Source organism: Channa argus, chromosome 16, assembly GCF_033026475.1.
Source record: "Channa argus isolate prfri chromosome 16, Channa argus male v1.0, whole genome shotgun sequence".
Taxonomy (NCBI): domain Eukaryota; kingdom Metazoa; phylum Chordata; class Actinopteri; order Anabantiformes; family Channidae; genus Channa; species Channa argus.
In genome coordinates this window covers 2,718,047-2,739,352 of record NC_090212.1, presented here as the reverse complement: position 1 = coordinate 2,739,352, position 21,306 = coordinate 2,718,047, and the positions used below count along the sequence as shown (strand labels likewise).

Below are 21,306 nucleotides of genomic sequence, written 5' to 3'. Positions count from 1 at the left end.
GATGTCCAACAGGAGCTGTTGGAGTACCACAGGCAGGGGGTGAGGGAAAGGGTCGTCTCGGCACTAGTGGCATGCAGGGCCAAACCCCCATCGGCATCAGCTTCATCATTATCATCCCCTTAAACTTTAACCCCTCATCATCCTCCTTGTCTTCCATACTAATTGGTGTGCGGTGCAGGTAAATGGACGCAGCCTGCTACCTCAACATGCGACAAGTGAATACATTATGCATATCCCACTTATGCCCTCCCCCATTTGTAAGGAGATAGATAGGGAGGCAGGAAATTAAAGTCCTGGGCCTGATTCAGTGGGCACAGATAGGACTACAGGGGTTAACTATGGCAGAATAATACAAGGAAGCAAACAGGAAGCGACGTGGTTCCGAGTGCCTTGTATGTTAGGAAGGTAAATGATTTTAAAAGACAAAACAAAGAGTCCCTGATTAAATATTTTAATATTCTACAATGCGCCACAATGAGCAATGAGAAATTTGAGATGTAATTTAATTGTCATTTTTCACATTTCCCAAGGAAGAGTCTGGCTGCACTGTGTGATTAAATTAAATGAAACCACTGCATTAATAATACATTGTCTATTCAAGACAGCAAATGTGTTAATAGGGAGAGAGACTTGCCCATAGCTGAGTCTGCCCTGCAGTCAGTCCCAAGGTAGGTAGGTAGGTAATGCCTACCTAAAGCAGGTCACCTTTAGAAACAAAGATGTGTGTGTTTCATTCTCGAATATCATTTTATAGTCAGGGAAGAAAGACTGAAGATGATGCCACAAAGATCAAGAAGTGATCTAGAGCATCCTGTGCAGTATTACTGGTGTCATTTCCCCCAAAAGTCAGCCCCATCGACACAAACGAGGAACACAGACATCATACTCCAAAATCTCCAGTGACAATCAATTCAAGGCTAAATTCCATTTTGGGGCTCTTGATCCCAGTCAAGGTCAACTGCTCAGAGTGATTTCACATTTCTAGGAGACAGGCCCGTCTCTGGTTGGGGACCTTTGTGTCAGTGGCAATCCACTGAACAAAAGTCATGTGTGACACTGCTGGTCTTTACAAGCCTGGCTTAATGGTAACAAATTTCTTTGCCATTATTAAAACCCTCTTTTATTTTGATTGCAGTCTGGGTCATGGAAGATCACACGTTGATGTTTCATGCTGCAGTTAATGAAACATGTAAAGGGGTTTTATTGGGAAGTTTGCACAAGGTGAATGAGACCAAATGGATGGGGTGAATTCTCTAAAGGAAAAATTCACTATTCATTCAAGGCTAATATTTATTGCCACTTCACTTGATCTGTGGCTTTGAGATTATGATGCTGCCTTTCTATTCAACAGAACGTAATTGAGCAAGCAATACAATAAATGAAAGGGGATATTGGCATGGATGGCTTAAGCAGGCTCAGTGTTACCAAGGTATGTGAGCATTTTCAACTTTTGTAAAAAAAAAAAAGATATGTTAAGACGCAATTAACTTTGAAAAGCTACACAAGTTAATGAAACACAAAGCATGACATTTGGCCTTTTCTCTTCAGTCACACATGCAGTGACCGACCATGCTGTGAAGAAGCATGCAACCCATACTCAGCATCCTGTAACATTTGCTCTCAATAACTGTCAACCAGTCTACTAGAGAAGAAAGTCTCATGCACTCAATGAACGAAAGCATCCCACCAATCACTACATGGTCACTATTTACACACCAAGGCCTAATTTCCCATCTCATCGCAATAGCACACTGGGCAGGCAATCAGCAAGCAAATCCCTAGCACCATGCAAAAGGTCACAAGAGAAGTGTAACTGCAACCTGCCTAAGCCTTCACTGTACACCCTGCTGAAATACAGGATCAAACACATTCCAACCACAACGACACAGCAGCAATCACAGGTAACATGCCGATTCTTGAACATCAAAAAACATCAAGGCTCGGTAAACAGACCTGGGTTAATGGGTGTTTGTGTGTGACTTATGCTTACTTTCTGGCGGCACTCTGTCTTTGTGTGGGCAACCGGAGAGGCTCCGATGGTGTGGGTACAAGCCTGTCACGTGACCCGTGCCATCACACCCCGGTGTTGGACACCGGCTTTCCTTCTTGTCTGCGCGCGAAGCATCTGTGAGAGGAAAGGCAGATGGAGGTAATCACAGGTTTCACCAGTGAATGAATGTCCTTCAGTACTGTCCCCTCACTGTCCAGCAGCCACAACTCAGATGTGAGATAAGAGATGGTAAAAATATTGATACTGCCATTTGCTTAGCTTTCAGTTTGAGTTCAGCGCAAAAACCTTTAATGAGCAGCTGTGAGTGGTTTGTTGAGATTCTTTTCCCCTGGTTTCGCCTCTGAGACAGACTACTGCCCAATCCTGCATGATGAAAATTTAGCAGCCAGAACTGCAGCCAGAAAGGAAGACTGTTGACATACACTGCCTCTAGATTTTTAATAAAAATATTTTAAAGTATGTATTTTTGTCACAGGTTGCACTGTAGAAGAGATGCTGACAAAGGAAACAATGTGTTTAGTACTTTTAAGTATTGTTAATTTTCATTTGAGCAGAACAGCCTGACTTCATGTGTTTTTCACATTTGACATCCAATCTAACGCACCCTCGATGAACACATTTGAATTTTAAGTGGGTTTTGTTTTTTATCGATACGCCATCATGTATTGCTGCATTTATCGATAGAGATTGAGTGAAAACTGACAGTGACAAATATGCAATAACTGGCTTGCTGACAGATCTTTTGATCAGTTTGTTTACGGTAATAAAATTGTGAAGATTTGTGAAATATTACAACTCTCATGTTAGTAACCTTCAACAACAAGTGTTTCATCTTCCAATTTATATTGAAGGAAGAATTTAGCAGAAGTCACTTCATTAAAACCACTCTTGGTTCCACAGTTTGACAAAACAATCCTGTCTCCTAAAAATTACATTTTTATACAACTAAACCGCAAATGCAGCAAAATGCAGTGGAACCAGTTTACAATTTCTATGAACATTATGATGATTTGTTGACATTTGACTGCAAGTTAGAAAAATATTAATGCTGAACATATGAATAAAATGTTACCAGACAACTACAGCATTATTAAACATTGTGTGGCTGTGTTTACACACTCATAGCAGTTTGTTAGTGTTAAAGAAAGATCAAGGACTTGCTTATTACAGAAAATCTAACAATGTCACTGCACACACAATGTGTTTAATTGCTAACCATCTCTCTAAACCTAACTTAAGTGCTTTTCATGCTTTAACCCAACCAAAAATGGGATTCTGAAGTCAAACTCGGGTCTGTAGAATGACATTCCCGTGCTATGTGTGCACACCACCCGCCCCAACCAACTTCTGACAAGTTTGTATTCATCACTAAATGTAGGGGTTTCATTCACTCAAAAGATATGTTGCATTGCACACACACACGCACGCACACGCATACAGAAAGAAATTGTCTGGTTCTCCAATTACTTCCAAACCAAGATAACATATTTGGTTACCACCAAAAAGCAGATGCCAAGCTGCTTTGCATCTGCTTTTTGGTGCTAATGCAACCATATCTAAGCATCAAGTCAAAAATTCTTACTGTCAACATGCAGTGACCCTTTCAGGTGTAGTTTATGTTACAGTTTTATAGCCTATAACATCTTTGTTTAACAGAATTTCAGAAGGTGAGAGAGGCATCAGATTGTATACTCAATTTGAGTGACAGACGTATTTATCCAGAGACCGAGCGTGGGCTATTACCTCATGCCACAAAAAGACAGATCATTAAAGTTTTAGGGCATCTGTAACTTAGTTCAACCTAAGGTACTTAGTAAAAAACAAACGAAACCCAGGGGATGTAGAGTAAGAGCAAAGACAAGAACGATCTAGTAAGACAGAGGAAGGGGTAGATAAAGGACAAAATTGAGAGGTCGCATAGTGCACACCTACTCATATATTTACAAGTGAGTCACCAAATGAAATTCTGTGTCTCATTCATCAGAAAAAGCAACTCATTATCCTTTATGGCTGACATCTATCTATGTCATGTTAGGGGTATATGAGTTTGGTACAATATTGCTATGTCATGTCTGGTTCTTCTATCTGGCACCAGTGCAATAAAGTAATTTTCATGTTGATAAAGAACTTGGTTTGCATGTAAAATATGGCTTCTTTGGAGCACATTATTACATTGGCTGTTAGTGTTTGAAGAGTCTGTTGGAAATAATTCTCTATTTCCACATGCACGAACACACACATGCATGATGCCCATGTGCTTTGCCTGCCACGTTTCCATTGCAGAGAGTGTAGGCAGCCAAGTGGAAGGCATATTAGAAAGCAGGGGATATTGATTGTGGCTGGGGACGGTCTGCGCTTTGCATAGCAAATGGCCCCCATTACCATACCATCTCTAGATAATTAATGTGCAGTCAGTGGGCCTGTCGTTCGTTATCGGTCATTCTGATACTGTTCAATTTCCATTTCAAGCTCATGTTTCTCTTACGAAGGCTGGGATATTCTCTGACCACCGCCTTCTCTGCTCTTCCTTGTCACGCTCTGTTTTATAAATCACAAACAAGAACCCTGGTCAACGAGTGTCTGCTACTATCTTGCCCAAGGAAAGATGTTATCACGATGCAACTGTCTCGCGTCCTCTCATTATCCCAACATTAGCCAGATACAGGGGCCATGGAAGGCTCTTGAAATTAACATTTGTATGGCATTTAAGTCGCAATATATACCTGCTGTGAGTTGTGTGGCATTTAAGGTGTAATATCCCCCTGCTGTGAATTAGCATGCTCTTATTTGTTGGTCTCATCTGATATATTCTTTATGGGAGGAAATCATTTAACCTAAGTCTGAATATTGCTGCAGTAATGGATGCGAGAAACAAGAGTTTACCAAGGGAGTTGCAATCGGACCAATGTAAATGTCAATGCCATGTTTTACAGACTGCAACTCTCCTCTGTAGGTTTACCAACAGATATTTGGAACATTTACTACTCCTAACACTTATTCAATACAGCAATCTTTCTCATATTTGATTAGCCGCTATCAAATACACGTAGTTGTACATTAAATCAGTATTTGTCTCTGTGTAGTATATCTGCATGATATTCACAAATGTAAAAAGATCACAGAATGAATCCTTTCGAAAGTCAGAAGGCCTGTGCTTTGTGGCTTCCTCTCCAAAATGCTTGTGCAGGTTTAAAAATAGGCAGCTTTACCCCAAGCTGCATCGTAGGGATGAGATTTGCGGTTCTAACAGGCCGTGCAGATTGCCATTACTTATGCCTGACAAGCCTACCCTCTGATGTTTCCATGCTGGCCTATTTTAACAACATAAGCTGCTGCTGCCGCTCCCGCTGCTACCGAGATGCGAATTTCCAAATTGGCTGAAAAAGCTTGTCCTGGGGTTATATCGAGGTTCCCAGAATGCATGTGGGCTGCCTAGTCTCCAGTACACGATAGAATGCAGAGCCAAAAGCTGGCAGAACATTTTTTTTTTTTTACCTGAGCTTGTTAAATGAGGTAAACATGTCTATACTTGTGTAGATATGGTTTCCAATGGAAGCTCTGTGTTCATCTGAGCATGACCATGTCCGAAAGAAACACTCACCTTTATGGTAGAAAGGCTTCTTCATACCATCAGGAAGCCGGGCTTTACGCTCCACACCATAGCCGTGCCGCGGGCCGTGATCTTCATGGTTATACCTCACCCCATCTCTCCTGGCAGCCTCAGCTGCCATTTTATCTCGCATTGCCTTGGCACGTTCTGACTCTAGTGCAATGGCCTTCTCCAACAGGGACAGGTTTCCCTTTGTCATGTCAAATACTTCTTCAGAACGGTCTGATGACACTGAGGCAGTGTCCTCGTCAAAATCTGGGTGTTTGTTGTGATATCTGTCCTGTGCACAACTGGAGAAACCTTTGGAGCGTGGGCTCAGCTGCTCCTCAAGCTTCATGAGATTGTCCATGTCGGAATAGTTCCTATGAAGTCCCCGCCTGTCATCTTGGCTATGGTGGAAATCCCCATAGCCATGATGCTGGGGCTGTTGATTGGGGTCCCCGCATGAGAAATGGTTTTGTTGGGATGGTCCATTTCTGTCAGCAGACTTTGTTTCACTTAGTTCTCGAGCCAGGTCGAAGCATTGGTTTCGTAGGCACTCCAGACTGCTTAAACACACTTCCTCATCACTGTTTTCTATTTGTCCATTACTGTTGATCTTAACTTGTCCATTACCACCATTGTGTGCATTTCCCCCAGTGAGGGTACAGTCAGTTTCATTCCCGTTCTCGGCCATTCTGTCCTCAAACTCCTGTCCATCTAAATTGTCAGACAACACAGCACCGTGACCTTGTGCCAGCAGTTTGAGGGAGTCCACTGTCTCCCGAACCACATCACTGTCAACGTCTAAACTTAAATCACCCCTCTGAGTTTCATCACCTTCCCCCTCTTCTTCATCCTCCTCTTCCTCCTCCTCCTCCTCCTCTTCCTCATCCTCTTCATCCTCCTCCTCCTCTTCTTCCTCTTCTTCTTCATCCTCCTCTTCTTCCTCAGCACTGTTAGAGGAGTTGCTGTTCATCTCCGATTCCGTCATTGCTCTGTTGGCAGCATCTTCTGCGATCTTACCCAGGTTGAGAAGGGACTTGGCTACGAGTTCATCATAGTTTTCATACTCGTCGTTGTTGTTGTCGTCCTTCTCAGTCATCAGACCACATTTGGCATTGCCACCGCCACCTCCACCATCACCCTCTCCCCCTTCGCCACTGCTCATCTGATCGTCCTCTGTAAGAAAGAAAGAACAAACGTCTTGTAATTTCATTTGCCGTCATTCTATTTTACTGGTAAATCAGATTTCTGGGCTTGGTCCATCTAAATTGGATAAGGAACTCTTTGCTTCCCCTAATAATTTACTTTGAGAGTCTTAACAGCAGCTTGTGTTCTGAATTGGGAATCAGCACAGGAAGTTAAATATAGCAGATTGGGAAAGTTCCAGAGAAAGATGCTTTGGTAAATGAAAATCTAGGAAACAAGAGACTATCTTTGACACTGGCAAGAGTTACTTTTGCCCTAATTTACTGGATTCCATTAGGAAAGATATTCGCGTGGCTTACAATTAATAATATTGCAAAAGAATGCAATATTATTTAAACAGTTACAAATGAGAGAACATTTTATTTATTCTTCAGTAATTTAAATGAAAAGTCTGTGAGAAAACCTTCCAATTAGAGAGAGCAGTTTTGTACAGGGGAGTCTGAAACCTAAGAAATAATATGGTGTTCTATCTGCAACAAGATGATTTCCACTCAGTAGCTATTTGTCATTTACTAGTAAAGTTCTTTTTTCATTCATTCATCAGTATCTTTAGAATTCCTTTCACTGTCTAATTGATTCTGACAGGCTGCAAAAGGTTACTGAACCTCTTCTGTCAGTAATTTCAAGCACTCACTCCTGGAGCACTTCCAATCTCTCCTTTCACATTTCCGCCCTGCCGCCAAGAGCACATCGCTCACATTGGCGTCACATTTGCCACTTACATTCCTGCAGAGAAAATGAACCCAGAGGCCCACACACAGAAAATAATAAATGAGTAGTTCACTTATGGTGGGAATGAGCAAATCACAAGACAAAAAATAATTAGGAAAATAAAGTGTAATTGTTAGTGATGAAATGTTAATTTGACAGCGAACCAGGTTCAGGGGATTGCAATATCCTATATTTATCAGGTCAATGTTACTAATATAAAATACTGTATATAAACATGTTGGAATATGCACACTTAAACTAATCCTAACATTATCTAAATATATTGTGTAAACAAACAGCCATTCTGACTTTAGCTCAATCACTGTACATGCATGTGCATGTGCATGCACACACACAAACACACACAAATCTAACGAGAGTAACACAATATTGGTACTCGGGGGGTGAGGGCTTTAGAGCGGGAAGAGGGAACAGTCACGATTGACCAGGCACATCTTTTGACAGCGGAAGGCTTCTTACAGCAACCTCCTGCACTAGGGGTTTAATTTTTGATGGCATGAAACATGGCACAGGAAAGCAATTTGAAGAGCAATCAAGGTACACAAAAGGGATATGGAAGCGAAACAGATTAAGGGGGGAACAGAGAGACTGCCCTGCCTTGAATTGGCTTTGGATTAGCTACAGAGATGTGCATGCCTCTGAGAAACACAAAGAAGCTCCAGAATGTAACCTCTATCACAAATTCAGGAGATTGGAATCTGCCCAGCAACCATCCAGTACAGCTGTCTTGGGGTAAATAGGAACATATGTAGTAAAGCTGCATATAGAAATGTTCTATCATCATTTAAAGGAACATACTGCAGATTAATGTACTGTTCTTCTGTTCCAGTAAGCATCAAGTGGATGGCACTTTTTTAAAAACACATGGTAATTAGCTACCACCCTTAGAAAGAGAGGCTAGTGACAGGCTGAAAAGACAGTGGCAAGAGTCCACTGTCTCAGTGTTAAGGGTAAGGCCTCGAATGTGGGCTCTAATGAACACCAGTCTGTAAAGATGTTTTCACAGGTCTGAAGAAAAAACAAAAAAACAACAGAGCATGGCTGCTGAGATGCCACATCAACACTTTGGGTGGGTAGAGCTACACGCCAACCGGGGTTAACACACTCCACACTGAGCTCCACTCTTAATTGGACTTGAAGGCACTGTCAGGTCCAATCGTGATGCGGGGGTGCAAAACAGAGAGAAACCTGCCAAATCTGGTGTCGGGCACGTCGAGAGGAAACATGCGATAACATATGGGGCAGGGGTTTGTCAAATACCAGGGTGATAGATTTTTATCCCATACTAATACTTTGTGATAGGATAATTAAGGTAATGATTGACTTTAGACAGTTTTAATGTTTTAAATTTTAAGATATTTTAAATTTATCAAGAGCCTCGCAATTTAGTATGTAAGTATCTTAGTAGTTTTCTTACTAATTTCTTGATACTTTTCTTACTAATTTTAGTAATGTAGTCTTTCTGTAATGTACGATGGGTACAGTTGTAGCAATTCAACAAGTCTTAAGGAAAAAGATTACAGTATTTCAGTAGGAAATATTTGAAATGTAGAACATGAGAATTTTAGCCATCAATTTAGACAATGTGTCACTGAAGTCGAAAATATTCTCAAAAGCTCACTGAAAAATTATAGTAACAAGGTAGCAAACAAATCTTTGTTTCCAAATAATTTGGTGTCAGTCCAGGTACAACTACTCCAGATTCTCATAGGTTCAGAAATGAGTGACATGTGTGATGAAATTGTTAAAAAGAAAAAAAAAACGATAAAAGAAAATCAAGAACTAACCAATTGCTACAGGTTTAATGCAATTTAAGGCTCCAATAATCACATTCCAATTGGAAACAGTGTTCACTCGCTTGCCCCAAGTTTTTTCTATCATAAAAAAATGGAAGTATAAACCACAGTCATTGCATGCTAAATAAATAACATTTTTAAACAGGCAAGTGTTTAAGGAAATAGTTTGACACTTCAGGAAATACTATATGTTTTTGTTTTTGGTTAGAGAGTTGGATGACAAGATTGCTCTAATGTCCGAATATGATGAAGCTACAGGGAGCAGCCAGTTTGCCTATTTTAGCACAAAGACTGGAAACTGTGGGAAAGTTAGCCGGACTCTGAGGGTAAAAAACTACAGCTCTAAAGATTGCTAATTCATGTTTTTTCTTTTTTAATTTATACATTTACATCCATTTCATGTACATTACTAGAGGACATTACTGTACACGGCTTAGAAATAGTCTTGCAGTTAAATGATGCACTGTTAATTAACTTTTTTTGTGTTTGTGCACCTGACAACTGAGAAATAACGTGATAGTACTGAGCTTGAAAAGTGCTGGGAGCTGGACTTGATTTGGTTTCAGAGGGCCTGGCTAACATGCTAACCAATCAGACGCGGGATAGTTAGTGAGTGTCTCACCTGGCCTTTGACCCTGCTCTCCGTCCTCCTCTTCTCCCTCTTCGTAGTCCACCTCCTCTACTGTTTCTTCGTCTTCCTCCGCTTCCTCCACTCTCTCCTCATCACCCTCCTCCTCCTCTTCTTGCTCCACCTCTACCTCTTCATCTTCCTCCTCTTCCCCTTCTCCATCCCCTCGCTCCACCTCCCCGTCTTCATGCTCCATTTGCTCTACATTGTAGTCCATGTAGCCTTCCACCTCTTCCTCTTCTTCAACCTCACCCTCTTCCTCATCTTCCTCCTCCTCTACAGGTCCTTCCTCCTCCTCTTCCTCCCTGTCATCAATCTCCTCTGTTCCATCTGTCTCATAGCACTCTTCCATTGTGGAGTTGTCCATGTCGTCAAGGTAGGTGCTCCTCTTGGGCGGTGTTTCCAGGGTTTGTCTGTCTAGACTCTTTCTCTTCTTGGCCAGAGGGCAGCCATATACACTGCAGGGGAGAGATAAGAGGGCAACCATTAGCTGTTAGTGGTACCTGGTCATAAATGCTAATGCTCATTTCCACTCATATCTCTGTGTCAAAGTGCTGTGGTTTAAACTGCATGTAAAAGAGTGTAAGGCACACAGCAGCACAGGAACAAGACAAGAGCCTCTTACTACGAGTAAGAAATGCCTCTTAAGTTCTTCTACTGGGAAAAGTATCAAACCTTGCTTCACCAAACCTTAATTAGGCATGTGCTCATTAACTATTGAGCAATTATAATAAAAAGAGCCATTCCTTCAACAAAACGGGGATACAATCACTATCTTTGAAGCATACAAAGTAGAAGATTCAGTTTGTTTTTACATAAATTTATATTCAGGTGACATCACTTTGTTCTTGGGGCAAAAGAAAATCACTGTGCAAGCTTGGCAAACACTTTGTTCCAGACTGATATGCCACTGTTCTGACGTGAACCAAGCAAAGCAAAACACAACTGCTCGTCTGGAATTGACTGTAAGGAAGAAAAGACAACCTGTAGCCTGATTAATTGATTCTTGCCAAGGTACCTCAGGTTTTAATGTATTCTCTGGCTCCCCTCGGCAGCAAGGGGACAGATCGTAATCTGATAATCTGATAATCTGTGTATGCGCTCGGGCTATTGATCACAGGGGCTTAATCCATTTCACTCATCAAACCTCTGAGAGCACTGAGCTGCCACCTGGCCCTCCAATGTCAGTTGTGTGTGTATGACTTTAAAATGTGTGCTGCTGTTTATAGATCTATGTACCTATATTGTGTATTTACACACATCTTTGGCAGGTTTGAACAACGGCACCCACACAGTCAGAATTATGATGAGCTCTGCTGAGTGTTTTGCCCATCAATTAAACCCTCTGTCCAGGCTGGAGTGTAAGAGCGCTAAACACGCTTTAGGCATGTTCACTCGGCTGTGAAATATCCCTGGCTTCTACTTTTACAACCTCTGGATGTTTCCCCAGCTCTGCGCTACTTAGAGTAAGACCTGATGTGAATGATTGGCACAAGGCTGTGTGTGAGAGTGGGAAAATGGTAGTTTCTACTCAGTGGTGGTGGAGCAGCTATGTAAAAAGGCTCATCGTGGTGTTTAGGTGCTAACAGCCTATTGCAGGATGGTGTCATTACTGTTCCATTTTTCGCTGGGTTTCATGTCACTGTGTCCCACAGTGGAATATCCCATCCATCTATCCTACTCTCTCTCTCACTCCCCCCAGCCCTCAGTCCTGCACGTCCATCAGTCAGTCAGGGTCCAGTCAGCTGGCAGGCTCAATCTTGCCCGGCCCAGAGATTCCTTAATGGTCTAAACCCTGCTCCACCCCCCCACCCCCCCCCCCCCCCCCACCCCCCCCGCAACCAGGGGGCTCATTTCATTAATCTAAGCCCACATGAAAACTCATTCCCTGCCTGACAGCTGGACCTCTCCCCCAGGGCAGTGTGAGAGTGTGAGGGACAGTGAGGGGGAAGAGGTGCAGTGTTGGGGGGTGGGGGGTTGGTATGCTGCAGCACTGTGATCAATAGTGCTTGTGACCAAACATCTCAAAAGCACATTAAAATGCCACTCATCCTGGCCCCTCCGTTCCAGGGCCCTCTCCAAATAAATCAAGGGCTGGTCCCAGAAGGTTAGCGGCTGCCAAGGCAGGCGGGCTGGCAGGAAAGGAGGATAGGTGAGTGGGTAGAAGGAGGGGGAGCAGGGATGGAAAGAGGTAGAGGGAGAAGCGGTGTGGGAAAGGCAGATAGGCAGCCTCCCACCCTCTTCTACCTCCCCCCTCCCTGTCTTTTGGTCCTGTCTCTCTACCTTTTTTGCTGTCAAGCATAGAGTCACAGCATAGCTCAGTAGCTGACATGTATTAATGTGGCTACACCTGAGTCACTCTGAAAAATAGTTGTTGAATTGCTATAATTGCTGTGCAACATCAGCTAATGGATAGTGAATAATAAATGCTTGGTTTTGTTTCTTTTTTTCCCCCATTGTATCTTTAAAAGGAGTCAAGTGCACTTCATTATTTTGGGTCAGGATTCTACAAACAAAGAGGCCTTATGTTTGCAGAGATGCTGTAAAACCTTGCTATGCTAAAAGTTCCACCTACAGCTGAACATATATTTGGCTAAAACGTTTGGTAGAGCATCTTATGTAAATTACTAAATTACTTTTAATCATACTCATGTTAAGGGGTCCTGCATAGAGAATAATTTAGGTCTCAGGTGTCGTCCCGTCCCTGAGCTGTCAGGTTGTTGTGACAGTGTGAGAAGTGCGTTTGCTCCGGCGCTCAAGCCCCATGATGACTAAGCCACAGGAAGCCTCCACAGCTCTGCCATCCCACGTTCCCTGGCTCTGTCGCCGTATGACCTTGGCTACGACAGTCGTCATCACAGGCGATGCATCCCACTCGCTGCGCTGCGCAATTAACATTCCAGAAATAATTAGGTGGCATTTCAATAAAAAATATATATCTAAAAAGAAAAAGAAAAAGAAATTCAGCAGGCATTGTGCATAGAAAGGACTGAGATGAGAAAATACTGCAGAGATTCCCTTTGCTTCGTCCACTGGCAGAATCACCGACTCCTCCATGAGGAGTGTGTGGTATGAGAGGTAGCAATCAAAGAAGAAAAGAGCTTCAGATCACAAAAAGACCACTTCATATTTTATGGAGTGGGCATCCTCAGCATTATAAGATGGAACAAATTCTATTACAGTGTGAACAAGTGGTTCCTTAATGCAGAAAATAACCTTCTGCAAACGTTATGGAGAGGGCCCCATTTCTGGACCATGAGGCAGGAGAGTGGAGTGGCAGGAGAAAGAGAGCTCCCGTTTGACTAATTTCAAGCGACAGTTGAGCGACTGCTGGAATGCGACAGCGTTCCACGGCGCCTTTATTAGCAGTCATATTAGCGGCTGTTCTCAGCAGGGGCAAAAGCTTTAGCCAGTCATTAGCATCACACGCTATTTGTCTCCCTGACACAGGGATGAGGCTGCTGTTGCTCTTCCTCTGCTCCCTCTCACTGCTGCTTGTCTCAAGACTACTCTCTTGCTTCTGTCACCCAACATTCTCACCTCATAATTCTCCTCCTCTGCCCTCACACATCATAACTTCAGCTAGTCCTTTACCTTCCATACATACATCTTTTTCATATATTGTATATCTACGGGTATACATTACCTCACACCAATTTACCCTTTCTACATTTTTCCCCATTTCATCTTATCTCTCCAACAACCTTATCTTATTGTTGTCTCTCCTTCTCTCCCCACAGAACAGAATGGAGATTGAGGAAATGCACCACCTCTGGCTGTGCCCCCTATCCAGTAGGAGAAGCTATAGACATGTGTGGCAGATCCCTGTCTCCATGGTGATACCCTCCAGAAATCCATGAGGAATTTGCCATCCTCATAGCCAGCCAGTGAGGAAAAATGAGAGGGAAAGACAAACAGAGGTGGGAAAAATAGAGGCCATAGGAGAGAGACAGGCAGAGGAATGCGTGTTTTGTGCATAGTTTGCATGTGTGTATACACATTTTTTGTGCGCACACAAGATTGGGAAGTATATAGTAGAGAGGTTAAAAAGAAAGATGCTGTTTGTGTGTTTGTGTGTGTGTGTGTTTGTGTGTTTGTATGGTAGGGAGAGAGAGACAAAAAGAGAGAGAGAAAGAAAGAGAGAAAGAAAGAGCAGAGAGGATCATTTCAGAGCTGTCAGGCTTCTCCCGCTAGCAGGGGAGAACAAAAGACAGTGACTTGGTGCAGGATACTCAGCGCATGGCAGACGCTGCAATTTGGGGCGTTTTCTGGCGGCTCAGGCTCCAGCTCGCATATCAGCCGCCATGGCTCATTCAGACATAACGGAATGACTGTCAGTTTTTCCTAAAACTCATAAAATATTACTTCATAGCTACAGTATCGAAATAATCCTCAGTGTCAGGGATGCTTATGTTCGTGTGCAAGTGTTTATATGCAGCAGTTCCAGTTCCTCTTGGGTTTAAACCAGAGTCTTAATACAAGAAACACATTAAAGGTTTGCAGGTTTTGTTACATATTTGAACATAGCATATCATACTTTTTCCCCAAACAGTGGAGAGCATGTTTTAGAAAGCGAGTGCAGTGATAAAGAAGTTAAGACTCACTGGTTCAATAAGCCTGTTGCAACCCATTCACTGCTCCAGCATTAACATTTGTAGCCTGGAGCTAATAAACCCATGCTAGTCAAACAGTCTGCCCCTTACATTGCTTTGGTAACTCTTGATCCACACCACTGCGCTTGTCCTTATAACCTAATGTCTGTCTAGTGGACATTTCACATGTCTATTCTCACTGCCCAAATCAATGCACCAAACATCCCAACCAGCAACTGGCTGTTGGGCCTTTGGTAACCGTCTGACTCCTTAATTGTTGCGGTGGGTTCCATATTGTTGGCAGTGGTCTGACTACTTGCTGGCGTTACCACAATTTAACATGTTAAATTGCCATTTATCAACTCCGATTAGCAAATCATCGCATGGGAACAGACCATGGTATAAACAAAACCAGTGAAATATATAAGCAGGCCATTTACCATTAAGGCATATTCTTTATTATAAGTAGTTATAAACCGTCTATGGTGGCTTGCATATCCAAGGTCCTGAAATTATCTGTCAATACGTATTTCGACCTAATATTAATTATTAACTATTTTGATACTTTATTTTTTCAAGCTAAAGACCTAAAATGTCTCTTCTGTAATGAATTTATTTTATACATTGTACTAAACTTCTTTTTTTTTTTTTTCTTTGGAGGTTTTGGACTGTTGGTCATGCAAAGCTGTCATAAACCTGTTTTAGCCTATTTTGAGCATCATACACCATACAACTAATCCAGAAAATAAGAACATTGTGAAAAGCGTGTGGATACATTCGGATTTCATTTGCATAAAATAAAACACATGAAAACACAGGTAAAAATAACCAAATGACAAGTAAGCGTACATGTTATGTATTTTTAATTCACAATAGAATAGCTAAATATGAGAGATCATTGTGGTCTAAGACTCCATCAATTAATTGGGCACAATATTGATATGTGTATCATACAAGTTATTTTACATACATTTCCAGTGGAGGCTCTGAACAGGATAGCTCATCGGACAACACTTTCTTGGGGTTTAATGGGGCTATCTGTCATCCTGCAGCTAAATTCACTCCTGGATTAGCCAGGTAAGGAGTCTCTCTAACAGCGTAATGACTTCAATCAATCACCCCAACTCAGAGACATACACAGAGAAGGCAGCTAGTTAGTTGCTTGCCCAGCAGCCATTTTAGAAACGGAATTCTTTCCTTTAACTTGTTCATTTGTGCAAGCCAAACTACAGGCTGTCCATATAGTTGTTTACTCGTATGAGCTAAAAGAAACAAATTGATGTGAATAGATAAAAGGAAAAAGCTAAATAAGATGTGTAGATGATGAATGCAAATGACACTTACCATCTTAATTAGAGTCTGTTTGTTATACTGAAAGTCACTACCTATACTACAATGGCCGCAATAATCATCAAAGCGTTATAAAATATTCTGCTGATTATTTCCTCAATTGATTGTTTAATTTATTTTTTATAGCGTGTGATGCATTATTTAATATTATAATGCAAGAAAAAAGTGAAAAATTACAACTACGCTAAAACAATTACGGAAAACACGTGCTAATTGTCTAAAATTAGAAAATACTGAAAACATACTTAGTACAGTTTTTTTTCTATTTTTTTCTAAATCTATTTCTGAAAACTACCAAATCAATTTAGGTACAATATCAAACAAATGTATTTCAAATTTAGGCTAAAATAATTTATTTTTTAAGAATAATTTTTTCTTTATGTTTCTAATCTTCTTCTATAGAAAACAATTGTCAACAAATGCACAATTTTAGTTAGTAACATTTGCAATAAACTATAGTATCCAGATATTTGATCCTATTTTGAAAATAAAAGCATACATTCATGATGCCCAATAAAAAATGCAGGCCTATAGGATCCAACAGTCTTGGGGCTAAGAACTACAGAGTAAGCCGGGGAAATGGGAAAGTATGAAGGGTTTGTTGACAGTAACAAAAACCACCAGTCTTATCCTAATCTGTAATTTTGATAAACAAAATAAAGTGTCTGCCCTTCATGTATTGCACTGAGTCCCATTCTGCATAATGTTTACCAAGCTCTAGCTCCACACCAGATGAGGAGGCCTTTCTGACATTGATGTAATTTGGTTGGCAGCTGCACTGAGGGGAGGTCTGGCTCGTGGTGGGAGTGTAAGGCTGGAATCAAGAAGATTGGGTGGGGGTTCAGGGGTTTGAGGTCAGGGTATGCCTGGCCCAAAGCTGGCCCTGTGCAGCTGCCCCTCCTCTCTCCCCAACCCTCCCCACTTCCCTCCTTCATGCCCACATCCCCCTGGCACACTCCGCACTCACTGCACATGATCTGTTATTCCCTTTGATGTCCTTCCTCGGGGAGGTTGCTTAAAAAAATTAGGAAAAAGACAGATTTAAAAAAAAAAAAAAAAAAAAAAAAAAAAAAAACACGGCCTGTTTATCTGATGCCGGGTAATGTTGGAAAGGTAGTTTGCGGGATTGTCATAATATGCACAGGAGGCAAATGAGGGGGAAAATTACAAAAGGAAAAAATAAACAAATGGCATCAGAGCAGAAGTCATGACGAGGGAAGTCACGTGCATGCCACTGTAAATTTAACGGCCCTGGTTTTGAAATGCTTTCAAAGTGTGTTTTAAATTGCATTAGAGGTTTATGTGAGGACGGAATATGCAGCAAGAAGAAAAGTACTAATACTCTTTAATCTGCTAAAAAAAGAGACTGTACTGTACAATAAATAATAGAGTACTGTTATAACAGACTTTAATCACAGCAGTCACTGTATTTGTACAAGACAAGAACCAATCTCTGTCCAGCTCCATCATACTGCTCAAATGATAGCAAACATATCACAGTCAAACTCCAGCGAACCCCAAGGCTCCATAAACAGTCTAAAGTGTATGAGCTAATGACAGAGCTGACAGATCCAACCAGCTCTATTCTTTTCACCCTCAGCCCACACTGCCTTTTTGGTGATATAAAGCTTTCCCATTAAATATGGAAATTTCCGTTTCAGGTGACAGATACTTCACAGAGGGGGGCTGATGGCATAGACTGTGTTTTTTTGGAAGGGGAAGTGGCAGACTTTGATTAATGCGACCTTATCTGGTTGTGCACATGGAGGCAAAGGGGTTGCTGAGCTTGGCGGGGGTGGATGGCTGCTTGTTCTCTTCTTCCTTTTTTCAGGCCTCTTTCTATCCTCTATTTGAAATGGTTTCACTCACTCGCTCTGCATTTCTGCTTCTGCCTTCTCTCCATTTTCACAGTTTTGTGGTTGAAGCACTCATCCTGTCTATTTTACAACAAACAGCTATGCCTTAACACCTATTAATTACTTCTTGACTTCATAGAGCCTTCTGACAATGCTGTCTAAGTCATGCCTTAACCTCATGTCCAGTCTTCACAGCTTTTGTTTTCTTTTTTGTGTCCCACTTACACATTTACCTGTTTGTGTTAAAAGTCCTCATCTCCCATCCTACCTTCATCATACATCCTGTATCCTCTCCTCCTGCCAGGCAGAGAATGAGGTGCAGTGGTGCTGCTTCCCCCTGTCGCTCCATCACCATCTGGCCCAGTTCCAATGCTTTTAGTGAGAGCTATCTGTCAAGCTATGAATAATACAGGCCCAAGGCTGGCATTACTGTAGCTTGCTAGCTAGCTATGTGGAATCCAAATGAGGTCTACAGCAGGAAGAGAGCACTTGACTTTTAGCTCGCTACCACGCTCTACCTACCAAGACAGGCAATTACTCAGCCCACAGCTCCAGCTGCAGTCGTGGCAATCATAAACGCAAACCCTAACATCCCCATCTGCACACACACTACACAGACACACACTTTGCATGGATAAGCAGACATGCACACTCCATCACCTGATCCAAATAACACCAAAATTGTCTGTGCAAAGACAAAGTCTATAGAACTTTCTCACCGTACATTACAGTAAATCCATAGTACTATTTTTCTGGCAGTGAAAAGAAAAACATTATACGTTCATACATTTTCCACAAAAAAGCACAGTAATAAATGAAAGTCTAAAAATATTTTTGACAGTGATTTCATAGAGGATAATGATGAAATCAGCATCAACTGTAGGTGGAGTGCTTCAGTCCATCTCCAAGATATATAAAACTTCACTAAGTAAACTACGTTATGAAACGGGCTCATTTTATTGCCGGGGAAAAAAGTTGAACTTTTTCACATGTAAGAAATGTGAAATGGTTGATGAGTCAAATTTGAATGCAAACGCCAAAAGAGGAACTCTGTCAATCTGCTCGCCTATACATTTAAGAAACCACTGAGCTACAAAGATCTATTAATCAGCGGTCACTTCATCATGTCTTATCTGTTGATTAACAGGAGACACCTCGTCCACCTTTATCACACTTGTTCTCCAGTTATGGCAGAAGGCTGAGAGGGCCATCAAATGTATCAGGCATATGACACATGTATGGTACGTGTAATTAGCTTTGCACAGAGGGATTCTTAGGTGACAGCATTAACCCATCCATCACTGTTTCTAATCACTCGTTGGTGGAGTGTGGGATGTAATTACAGAGTGCTAGGCAACGACAAGCTTCACAGGTATGCAGGATGAGAGACTTCTACATGTGTTTGGCATGTGGGCTGTACACACAAAGTGTGTGTACGTGTATGTGAGTGGGAGAATGCATGCGAGTGGCTGTAGGTCTGTGTGTGTGTGTGTGTGTGTGCATGGCTGTGTGTACTGTGGTAATGAGATCTAGTTAGTGATGCTCCAGAGTGTCTTATTAACAAATAATAACAGCACTCCTTTGTTTTTTACCTCTCCTCCTATCTATTATTCACACATCACAGATTTACTCATGATTCATTTATAGGAGCATCTTGTGCAACCTAGAAACTAAATGTCACCCAAAACATCACTGTCAGATGGCCCTGTGGGTTTGAACATGAACATAGTTTTTCTGAGTATAAATTGCATCTATGCATGAATGTGTAGACATGTTATTGCTCAATGGAAGTAAGGGTAGAGGTCTGTCCACCCTAAATCTGTCCTGCATTAAATAAACGATATTTACAGCAACAATCCAACACTTCTGTTGGAAGACTGCAAAAAAAAAAAGAAAAAAAAAATCTAGGACTTCTGCAATCTAGCTCCATCTGTACATGCACACACAAGTGTGAATGATAGAGTGCTATTGAAATAGATGAGTCGGATCTTGGCAGATCAGTAACAAGGGCTGTAGTGAGGCCATTCTGCCATTCAACCCCCCCTGTTGTGAAATCAGCATGACGCCCTGTGTACTTTAGCTGGATTCTCTTTTCGCTGAAATTGCCAGGTTGGAAAGAGGCACTCAGCTGGGAATGCTGCTCTACATGTGAAGTAGGTTGTCTCTGTGTGTGTGTATGTGTGTGTGTGTGTGTGTGTGTGTGTGTGTGTGTGTGTGTGTGTGTGTGTCAGGGCTTAAGAGGTGTGTGTGTCTTGTATGGCTACATTTGTGTCAATGCACATTAAGACAGCCTATGTAGGTGTGAATGTACGTGTGAATGTGTTCGTGTCAGTGTGCTGCCCTTTGCCTCTCGCTCTATCTCCCTCTCTCTCTCTGCAGGTGAACAGCCTTTTCTGAGAGCTCTGCTCCGTTCTAGGGCCCATAAAGCCATGCTGGCAGCACGTTACCCAGACAGAGGTAAACTGACAGTACACCATCTGTCTTAGCAGTCTTAACACTTTGTGGACCATCAGATAGCAGCCACAAATTGTTTGGCACCAAGAGCAAGCAACGCCCCATGCTGCAAAAAAATTATCCACATCCACATAAAGTTTTACTTTACTGTATTCTTCTACTAAACAAAAAAAAAAAAAAAAAAAAAAAAAATATATATATATATATATATATATATATATATATATATATTGTTTTTACACTCTGACTACAAAATTGAAAGAGATTAAACTATAGACTAGCCCAATTAATTCATGTCACACATTCATGTTACATACAAAATGTAAAAGCCTGGTTTTGTTCTACATACAGTGATCAGCCTCAACATTACCACTAGTGGTTTTAATAATGTCATGGATGACCAGAGGCAGCATGGAAACTCTGAGCAGTCTGCAGATATGCAGCTAAATGTGATACAATGTGTGCAGAGGTGATAGAAGTACACAAACTGAATTCCAAGTAAAAGTAAAGTTTTTGTCTAAAAGAAAACATTTACCACAAGTACTACTTCAGCTCCTTTACTCAAGTAAAAGTGCCAAGTAGATTAAATACATTTTACAAAGTAAAATAGCACATAAGTAAAAGTAATCCACTAAGAAAACACTGTATTTTAAGCTATGATGATTTTGATAATTGTGCAAAACCCACAGTAATTAATAAAAACAAAGGTCAAACATTACTTGAGAGATATTATAATGCAGTATGTCTCCAGTTTTTGTGGTGTGCCCTGCAGCACTGGCACTAGTCGGCAGCTTTTCAGCCCATTCAGCGCGTTGAATCAGCGGTGGTCCTCTTGTTGAGAGAGACCTCTCTGATTGGCTTAACTAATATGTACACAAAAAGAGACAGAGAGCTGACAAAACCTGGAAGGCCATTCATTATTTCTTGTCCTCAATTAGTACTAGTTGTAAAGTGTCTGAGACAAGCAACGGTGGTGTGAAAATGATATGCTAATGCTGCTCTGCATGACCACAGAAGTATCAGCAATGCATTTTTGCAGCGACATTTATTGGTATTCTGCTTGCTAATTAAATATTTAACTATCCA

General features: G+C 41.5%; 1 protein-coding gene across 10 annotated transcripts in view; it reads right to left on the bottom strand.

Annotated features, from left to right (window-relative positions):
- Positions 1 to 21,306, bottom strand: part of myt1lb (myelin transcription factor 1-like, b) — a 93,819-nt gene that overhangs the window by 23,246 nt on the left and 49,267 nt on the right. For 9 of the 10 annotated variants that reach the window (XM_067480057.1, XM_067480065.1, XM_067480061.1 and 6 more), the window contains 3 exons: positions 9,963 to 10,426; positions 5,613 to 6,782; positions 1,991 to 2,125 (listed from right to left, as the gene is read on the bottom strand). In XM_067480057.1, coding sequence (XP_067336158.1) covers positions 1,991 to 2,125; positions 5,613 to 6,782; positions 9,963 to 10,426 — 1,769 coding nt within the window. Of the gene's footprint in view, positions 1 to 1,990; positions 2,126 to 5,612; positions 6,783 to 9,962; positions 10,427 to 12,616; positions 16,831 to 21,306 lie in introns of those variants that run through there. The other variant, XM_067480064.1, reaches the window with a different exon arrangement.